This window comes from Channa argus, chromosome 7 (genome assembly GCF_033026475.1).
Source record: "Channa argus isolate prfri chromosome 7, Channa argus male v1.0, whole genome shotgun sequence".
NCBI lineage: Eukaryota > Metazoa > Chordata > Actinopteri > Anabantiformes > Channidae > Channa > Channa argus.
Genome location: NC_090203.1, coordinates 22,192,499 through 22,202,575, shown reverse-complemented (window position 1 = coordinate 22,202,575; position 10,077 = coordinate 22,192,499). Strand labels below are relative to the sequence as shown.

At 38.6% G+C, this 10,077-nt stretch overlaps 1 protein-coding gene across 2 annotated transcripts; it reads right to left on the bottom strand.

Annotated features, from left to right (window-relative positions):
• Positions 1 to 198: 198 nt before the first annotated feature.
• Positions 199 to 8,882, bottom strand: LOC137130496 (lysosomal-associated transmembrane protein 4B-like). Of its 2 annotated transcripts, XM_067510728.1 has the most exons (7): positions 8,621 to 8,882; positions 7,674 to 7,785; positions 5,696 to 5,769; positions 5,344 to 5,466; positions 5,131 to 5,229; positions 3,693 to 3,788; positions 199 to 1,197 (listed from the first exon to the last, which is right to left on the bottom strand). In XM_067510728.1, exons 1-7 carry the CDS (start codon positions 8,714 to 8,716, stop codon positions 1,117 to 1,119), a joined length of 681 nt encoding a protein of 226 aa, XP_067366829.1. In that variant the 5' UTR covers positions 8,717 to 8,882; the 3' UTR covers positions 199 to 1,116. The 2 variants fall into 2 exon arrangements, with proteins under 2 accessions (XP_067366829.1, XP_067366830.1); XM_067510729.1 differs by lacking the exon at positions 7,674 to 7,785.
• Between the last annotated feature and the right edge of the window lie 1,195 nt (positions 8,883 to 10,077).

Here is a 10,077-nt window from a genome sequence, read left to right as displayed (position 1 = left end):
AAACTGAGACTAGAGGACAGAGTTCAAACAGCAGAAAGGAGCCATAATATGTTCCTTCTACGTATTGTAATTTGTTCATGACAATGTGAAGCATACTAGTTGCTGTAATTTACTTGAAATGAAACCCTGAAACACAAACTCACTATTGTGTTCATATACAAGTGTCACTTTCAAAATTCAACACAAACGTTTGTCGGTGAAATCAGACTTTAATACACAATCACACGTCACATCTTTATTTTTTCATACAGCAACAGTCCTAAGGTTTCTCTTCTGTGTCCTTGCAAAGACTACTACTGCTACTATTGTCCTATCAAAATCATTAAATAACAACCCAAGAGGTTTTTCATCAGACAATAGAAACACACAGTTACATTTCAAAGATGTGTTGGTCAAGCAGCCCAATCCACTATGTCTGCAGTTGAATTAAAAGACTGCGATATGTTAAATACGTACTAGGTTACTCTTTGATCATGTCAGCAAACAGTCATGTGCATTTCATTGGGAAAATCTCCAGTCAAGGTGACACTTCACTAATGGCTAAAAAGGTGCATCCCATCAGAGAGAGCGTTAGAATTACGAGGTAATTCAATCCTAATCATACACGGAGACAAGAACACTGGAAACATGTGACTCTTAACTCGTACCGTGGGCAACAAGATGCTCAATTTCCCATCTGTGCACTATAGGACTCACAAAGTATTATAACAAATACACCCAGAGAATAAACAACAAAATCAATAAATAAATACCATAAATAACAAAAATATATTCTTTCTATTATCTATAAAGTTTGTAGAGCTTTCATTTTCTGCTTCACCCACATTTAAATGCATCAGAAATGCACATTGTTTCTTTTATTACACTAACAAAGACGGAAAGAATAATTGGAAGAGTTAGTGAATGAGTTTACCAATAAATAACAAAAAGTTATGACAGGTCATGTTGTTGGTAGAATTGTCTGCATGTGCCCGTGTGTGTGTACTGTAATGTGTGTGTAGCTACAGTATACTCATGATTGTACTGTAGAGGCAATTTGGTGCAAAAAGTTGGCTCGTTTTTTTAGTTTGGTTTTTTGTACCAACAGCAGGGTCCAGCGGGATCCTGGGAACGTTGTCATGCTGTAGGAGTTGTGTGGGATGGAGGTGCCTGCTTAAGTGGGACACTGACATTGTCATCATATGGAGGCAGCAACACCTGGGCATAAGAGAAAAGAATTCAACCTGAAGTTATAAATTTGAGAAGGTATGACTCAATCAATAGTACCAAAATCATAATGCAATTTTATACTTTTGTGCTACCTTTATAGATTTTGTGCAATTCTAAAAAGAAGAATAGTACAAATGTCTTGATTTGTACACACATAAAATAAAACTGGTGGACAGGAAGCACAGTATGATCAGTATGACAAATCTCAGAGGGAAATATTGCAATTAAAAAATATTTAATAAAATATTTGCATGGATTACCCAACAGTAAAATGTCTTAACAACATTAAAATGCAGCTTTTAGTGCACTAGTATCAATATACATTTTAAATAGGACAATTTTGCATAAGATTATTTATTTGTTCAATTTGACGTTAATACTTTTATTACCTTCATCCTTTTAAAACTGCCATTTTACATTAAATACAGAACCTGTAACGGAACATTTTTGCTACTTTTATTTACGTAATAGTTCTTGATACTTTCCAACACTGGAAATCTTAGTCTGAAGTTGGAGAAACAAAAAAATCCTAATAATGAAGTTTAAAGAAAAGTTGTTGTTAGGGTTCAACTAGATACGGACACGAATTCAAGCAATGACATTTGACTGAAAACTTTAAATGTCTGTCAGTTTTAGCTGTGCTGCAGAAAGGGTCAGATGGCCTATGATGATACTATACACAAAGCTTTTAGGAAACTAATTTGTATTATTATTGAGATTGGGAGTTTTAACCCAGCTCTTCTGAAAGCTGTTTTCAGGTTTTCATTGTGGCTAAAAAGAGCAGCAGTAAATTTGTCTTTAATTCTTAGAACAATGACAGATCTCTCATTTTATCCCATTTTACTCAGGTTTACTGCGATAAACCTGTTCACACATATTTATGAGCCTTTCTTCAAATATCAACTCAACATCCACTCTGACTTTGTTGACACTGACACTGACATAAATACAGACTCATGCTGTAACCGACATAAACCACAAAATGTGAACGATAAAACGCAGACTGTTGAGCAGAAAAGTCTAATCGAATTGATTAACAGCTATTGAAATTACTGAAGAAACTACTGTACAACTCTTGTCATTTGCTTTTCTTGGCTTCAGAGTGGGGAAGCTGAAAATAGGAGCAGATGTGTTGTGGCCACACACAAGAATTTGTTGTTCTAATATTGGCTAGAAATTGACTTTTGAAAGCCAGAAATATCAGAGCAGCTGGCTACAAGTCTGCTCACGAAAGCTTTTGTCTGCACAGGTAGGAGATGTAAGTCCAGCTTTGAATTTCTCCATATGTTCAGTTGTAAAAGATGATTTCTGGTGGATTCTTTTTACCCCCCTTTCCAAAACCTATCTACATTAACATAGCATTATTTTCAAAAGCAAAGGACAAACCTGCCTGTGGTCTGTGAGGAACTCATTAAACTAACTGAATACATCTCGCTGTTATTGAAAAAGCATATTCATTTCTCATTTTCCTAATGATGCCAGTGAGCTTGAGAGTGGCCTCTTGTTTCCCCCTACAGTTCAAGTGTTTTTCTCATCTGGAGCCTATGGATGTCTCTGTTTCTATAAAATCACATAAAGTCACGCAGTGTATAAAGCTGTCGAGTGCTGTAAATGGTTTCAGACGGTGGAATGTTAAACTCTGAGGACTCTCAAAAACCCCTGTGAAGGGGTAAAATATCAGTCCCAATGGAGCAAGCACTCACGCTGAAAACCTTCTTTTTCTCAGAACTAAATGGCATTTGGTGTCATCTGGTGGCTTTTTAACTCTAAGCCTTTGATAGTATAGTGTGTGGGCAGCAGAGCAGTACCAGGCATAGGAACAGACCTTGGCAACAGGACACTAACATCCAGTCAGAGCTCAGTTACTGTACTACTAACTGTACTGCAGTCGCTCTCATAATGGTTTTGCCAGCATGGAGCCTCGTGTTTCCATCCAAGTCTGTTCATCCATCCTTGCTACTGTAGCCTGCATAAAACTACCTGGTCTGACAGCATAACTCTATATTTCCTTCCGTCAGTCCACACAAGAAACTTAAAAGTTGGCCTGAGCAGAGAAAACCCACGCAGACAATATGAACGTGACTTGTGGTCTGGATTGAATGAGGAAATCCATTTCCCTTCCAGTTTTTGCATGAGTAGAAACAGCTAGAAATATCAGTTAATGTAAGATCTCCAGATGCCAATGCAGACATAAAATATATTTTAAAAAAACTGTGAATTTGGTAACTGTGTGTGTGTGTGTGTGTGTGTGTGTGTGTGTGTGTGTGTGTGTGTGTGAGACAGAGAGTGAGAGAGAAACACTAATAAATAGAAATAATGCAAACTTAATTCTCAGGTGCCTCTTTTTACTCTCTATTACAATTATCACAATAATATGTCAATATGATTTGCATTTTAATTTGATAGTATTTTTTTACCCAGCTGCACACAGCACATGATTCATGGGTCTTATGGTACAGTAACGATCAGAAGCAGTGACTCACCGTGGTATCGTTGGTTGTTACATAGAGCAGAATTTCAGAAGTGCCCCGGCCGCTTACATATCTGTGGCAGTTCCACACACATGCTATAAGATAAGCCTGTTATTAGGTAGAAAGAGAAAAACAACACTCATTACAAGCTGCAAATGCAAAAACTCTATGGCAACAAACCTTTTCTCATATGCATTTAACTTTAAAATTCCGTTCTCTTGAATTAGGGCTCTTTTTTCAGCTTCTATCAGAGTTCACTGAAGAGCAGCAAAAATCTAAATCCTGTTCCCTGTTATCCAGGAATTATCTAGCTCTCTGCAGGCAGCTTGCTACTGGATCTCCCAGCCCAAACACAACACCATCTGCTACATCCATCAACCAGCACACAGGAAAACCAGACAGAGCTCTCTAACCTTTATAATAACCCAATTAAGGAGCTGCTTTAAAGTTCTGATAGCTCAATGATTTAAACTGTCTCCTCAGGAATCTGTAGAGATGCATTTTCAACCACATCCCTTCATTCTGCCTACCTCCTAGTCCTGCTGATGACAGAGTGAAATAACAGAGTTGATTTTGTTTTATTGGAAATTATTCCAATAGTCAGAAACGACACCGCTGCTGAGCTAAACGCAGATTCTGTTTCCAATCTGAAATCACACTTATGCCTTACAAAGTCTATGATGATATGATAGTCTAACCCATCAGAGAAATTCAATTAGGTGGTGGTGCTGAAGTTTAGTTTGTAGATCAGTTGTGTATGAAGTAAAAGGTCCGTGTTTCTATTCCCAGTTCTACCTGGGTAAATGTCCTTAAGTGTCCTTAGTTAAGACACCGAACCCCATGTGTTTGTTACTCATTTGTGGGTTGCTTTGGATGAATGTATCTGCTAAATGACTCAATGTGATGTTAGATGTTAGAGCGATCCAATAGTTGTTTAGACATTGTCACACCAGAGGAACAGTTATGGCATAATTGAGTGATAGAGAAACACTTACATATTGCAAACTTATTTCTCAGGTGCCTCTTTTTACTTTCTATTACTATTATCACATTTCATTAATATGTCAATATGTCACCATCAAACCCATTTAGTGGATCTTGAGATAGATAAATAAAAAAATTTGACATGTTGATGTTAATAAAATGTTTCAATCTGATGCAACTTGGGGCTTGACAAACCATAAAACATGTTGCATAGAAAATTGCAGGTGATTGGCGAGTATTTTATTACTGTAAGTAAATATTTTTCCAGTATTATCGACTACACATTTGACAATCCCCTCATTCTCTCAATGAACTGAAAATGCTTTTTCATTTAAGACTTTCTGACATGTCACAGTAGGGAAACCATAGTAAACTAAAATAATAAAATGAATGACTTTTATTTGCTGCTTTAGTTTCATAGTCCTGACATTGCTTGTTTAAGACAGAAAGAGGATAAAAGCATTACCTTGAAGCCAAGAATACAACTAATGAAGAGCAGTACGATGAAGACCAAGCACACATTACTGAGAGAAGCAACCTCCTCTTTGTAGGGGAAGTTATCCGGCTGCACAGAGTCAGAAAAGCAAAAGTCAGAAAGCAGCACAGAGTTCATTAGAAGTCATAAGAGCATCGGTCATCAGACAGTGCAGACCAACATCTGAGTTTGTGACTGACTCACCAGTTGCTGCAGGTAGTCCTGGATTGTATTTGGGTAAACCACAATACTGATAGCAACCAGGGTGTTGAGAGCAAAGTCAAATATTTGGTAGCAGAAAAAGGGGACGATCCATGCAGCACGCAGCTGAAAAAGGTCAAATAGGACATATTTATTTGATGCATTTAGGACAGACTGTTATATTCATCTCAGAGAATCAAGGTGAGCTCATGAATCAAACCTCAAACTGGGTCACAAAGAGATTACAGTGTGCTTTTTGTACTAGGTATTTGTTGTGTCCAAAAATAAACGTAGTGTACATGTGTAAACTGTATGTAAAATGTATGTACTCTTATTTCTTTTCCTGCATTTTTACCTTGTATGCCCCGTATGTTGCCATCCCACATATAAGAATCATCAATACAGAGATTGCTGAGGCAATACACATATCTGGAACAACAAGGAAAGGAACGTTTATTTTAGTCAGTGGGAGGTACCTTTAGTTTACAGGCACATTTAATTCCATCCCAAAAATTTCCAAAAATGTTAACATCATCAAGCTCAGCTCGTTTGGGGTCAACCGACAGAAATGGCTTGTTGCATCTGTCAGACAGACAAGGATTTAACCTCTGCACTGTGATTCACTTCATGCCACCGTTACCTCATATTAACTGAGCAGACCAGAACCAAAAGGGTTCCACGAGTTGAAGTACCAGGATAAGCATTGTTACTTCACTGTAAGTCAATTTTTCCAGGTCTGACAAAATAAAAATATAAAAAAAAGCTAAAAACAACGTGGGCTAATACATCAGTTCTGCAGTAAATCCTTCTTCATGAGGGTGATAGTAATACATTTTTAGTGAAGGTCTGATTTAGCCTGAGCTTATTGTATTGGGCAAAAATAGAAACACCTTTCAGTAGAATGTAACATACTTCAAGAATGAATTACAAATTACATCTTCCAATAGGAGCATGGAGCTGAATCAACATGCATCACCGCAGGGCTGTTTAGACTGAATCTATTAAGCCCGGTGAAGCTGGTACCAAAGTGTTTCTGTTTTTGGCTGTGTTGTCTACATTAGCAGCATGTTTCCGAGGGGAGAGGGAGGATACAGAGAAGAGTTAGAAATACAGGAAGCAAAAATGGAGACAGATAAACAGAGAACACATGCTTTTATCAATTTAAAAGTACAGAAATGATATCAGTGATCCTGGCCTCTTATTACATGGCATTATGGAACAATAAGTTCTGTGGTAGTGAAGCCCTCCTTCCCCTCACTGCCACTTCTGGACTTCACACTACTAAATGCAAAACTTCACATCTACTGTACCTTGAGCTATTTCCCAAAATGCAAACTGTTAAGAAAAGCTTTCTTAATATGACTTGTTGCATGAGACTCAACATATTTATCACCATCAGGGGTAGCGACACTGCATCGCCTGCTGGGCATGTGTCCCTCACATGATCAGAGATAACTTCAGTCATCAGTACAGAAAGCTGTCCCAGAGCTGTGATCTCTGCTCTGAGAAGTGAAGATCGAGGATACACGAGACCAGAAATCAATTAGTGACAGAATGCGGCAGCTGACTGAACTGATACTTTATCACAACATCACCAAAGTGACAAACTCTGGGATTTAATAGACTAGACTGTAGAATGCTTCAAAATAGTGGCCGATTCATTCTGCTTGTCCAATGTTAAAACATCTATCTATTTCTAGCTAAAGAAAACTCCTCCGGATGACATAATCTGGTGGGGCTTTTCAGTTTTTGTGACGATGCTGTCTAGAGGTGTTCTGAAGGGCAGGGCATTGTAGGTAATTGTCTTTGCCTTTATTATTTGTTGTAATAGGAAACAATGTAGGTGACAGCAGAACAACATTAAACTGCTCTTCTTACTATGAGCTGAAGGTATTAAGGCTGTGGTACTAATGCAGGCTTGGCAGCAGCTGCCCCGGCCTGCAGTAATGGATCAAAAGACGCCCTTACACCCTGCGACTGGGACAAAACAGTTCTTCCCTCTGGACTGTTCCAGTGTTCTGTTAAGAAGACTTTTCAAAATGCTCTGCACAGATGGACATTAGGCTTGCAGGCCTATGGCTTGGGGTGTTTGAGCAGTGTCTAGACAAATGTGTGAGGTCCCTCTACTAACACAATAAATCATTCTATTAGTCAGGTGAGAGCTCTATTGGGCTCGTCACAGATTAAGTCATCTCTCATAGTTCATTTTAAAACATTAACCTTCAGGTAAACTTGAAGCGATGCAGAAGCCAGTGTAACCAAGCTGATTAAATGTTTTTATTTTATTAATGAGCCTGTCTACATGTGAGGATCTGGCCTGCTGGGCTACTTACTGGCATCATCCATGACGTCCAGGTCATTAGCCAACTCAGCGCTGGTCAGGTGGTACTGCTCAGGATCACTGAGTGCTGTGAGCAGGATGAGTAACACCACGGCATTGATGAGCTTAGGGACGGAGGACATATGGACAGGTAAAGTAAACAATATGGGCAGACAGACAGGGGCAAACAGGGACAGTGGAAGAAGAGAATAGGAAAGGACAAATGCAAAATTTATGTGAAGCTCTCCTGACAATTCATAAGACAAACAACTAAAACTAAAGAGAAAAAGCATATAAATCTCCTTTATATAACGCACCATTCTAGAAAGCTCAAAGTTTATTAAATCAACTTTAACCTACATAGCATTTGGCTATATTAAATGACATAATTCCCTATGGTCCCTGGCACATACACATAAGCTTTGTTTTGGTGCGGCTGGCGCAGCTCATTATGCAGATGACTCATACATCCCCACTGATCAGGTGAAGGTAATGAAGGAAGGCGAAGGAACTTTCTGGGCTTAATAAGCGCAAACCCTGCTACCTGAAGAGGCCTGTTGCTAATTAATTCATCAAGAGTGGATTTTTCCACATGGGGGTGTTTGGTTTAGTTAACCCGCTCCTGTACATTCAGTTTAACAAGCAACTGGACAGGCAGCTCATTCAAGTCCTACAATAAAAATAAATAGCACAAAAATAAAATAAATAACTATTTTCACACTAGATTAAGAATTATTTAGAAAATTAAAAAAAAAATAATAATGAGGAGGTGCACTCTACTTTGTAACTTTGGCTATAACAAACTAGGACGTATTTCAGAAAGTACAAAAAGTAAACCCTAGCAGAATCATACAATCCTGAATCAACCACGCAACCTCAGATAAGCTCGTGCTTTCCCTGGAGATCGTGTTTCTGGATTTTATACATGGATGCAGTGAGAGACAGACAGACAGGGCTCACCATGTACCAGACCCCCAGGATGATGGTTCCTGTGCGGACATGGCAACACAGACAGCAGCTTGTGGAGTACCAGTGGTCCCATGGGGAGAGCATCATTTTCTCTTCTCGCTTTGTCGCGAGTCCGCTAGCCTCCAGAAAGTGCTCTTGGTGAGAACGAGGCCGCACTGTCCCGGTCAACGGTCTGAACAGGTCCAGTCTGCCTCTGACCTGTCCCTGACTTTATCACCGTGAGCAGCTTAACATCACGGAGCGGTCAACATCAAGCTAGCGTACGGAAAATACAGCTTCCGGTTTCAAAATAAACCCCCCGACCAACTACTTTTAGTTTACCTTTTTAGTTGTTTTTTTTTGTTTTGTTTTGTTTTTTGAGTTGCCAATGTTTGGATTGATTTCCTCCAATTATAAAATACAGCTAATTAACCATATTAATTGTACAACTAAATGTCAAGAATTGGTCACAAACTATTTACTATTTCTCAAAACCCACTAAATAATAGTCAGTAATCAGGGTAAATTGAAAGGAAATAATGGTGAAGACATAGGTGCAGTTTGCCCTAAAACAAATGTTGAAAGGTGAAAACATAGAAAAAGATTACAGACTGTATTACATTTATTTCATATTTTATTTCATTGTATTTCATGAACATATTAAAATCCATCAGGCAACAACTCAGGCACTGATACAGCCTCATTTTTCAGCTCTTTTACAGGCACAGATGGATATTGTGTGTTTTGGTTAGTGAATGTTATATGATCACCAGTTCTGACAGAAAACAGCAGTTTACAGTCTGAACCCCTTGTACACATCGAAATGCCAAATGATTGACACTATGCTATTACTTTGATGCAAAAAGCCTCCCGCTTCCGGTCTGGTTCAACTGTGGCAACTTGACAGCTGGATAAAGACGCATTAGTACTCCTGCTGATGATAAATACCTACGCATGGATCACATCAGATGATGTAACCAGTCATTTCCAGAAAGTAAGAGTGGTTTAAAAGTAAACGTGGTAATCTGGAAATTACAAGTCATTTAGATTTCCTGCTCACCAGCCTCGATGTTTCGTTTTACGTTTAACCTGCATGCGTACAGCTCAACATGACAGCTGTACTAATGATTTCATTCCATGATTTAGTTTCTTAGTAGTGAGAAGCTGACCTACAAATTGTAAGAAGCCTAAATATAGAAAAAGAAAACTGCCCTTTATTTACTTTTTACACATGGCTTAGGTTTTTCCTTTATTAAAAACGTTTACAAAAAGTTCGTTAGACTTTCCGAATTAACAGAGAAAAATTTGTGAACGGGTCAATGACACTGCGAGGGTACATCTACGATCTGAAGGTCCCACACAGATCTGGCCACAAAGCGACCACAGTAAACACAGCAACAGTAGTCTCAACAGACTGCAGTACGTCAGACACAGGACAAACCAGATTGACTGAGCCAATGACATGTTGT

What these genes read in the sequence shown, in the direction of transcription:
- LOC137130496 (XM_067510728.1), bottom strand. Translation starts at nt 8,716, where the DNA reads ATGATGCTCTCCCCATGGGACCACTGGTACTCCACAAGCTGCTGTCTG. An exon ending in TCCTGGGGGTCTGGTACATG is followed by an intron (nt 7,786 to 8,620) that starts GTGAGCCCTGTC and finishes TCCGTCCCTAAG; the next exon opens with CTCATCAATGCCGTGGTGTT. An exon ending in GGACGTCATGGATGATGCCA is followed by an intron (nt 5,770 to 7,673) that starts GTAAGTAGCCCA and finishes TTGTTGTTCCAG; the next exon opens with ATATGTGTATTGCCTCAGCA.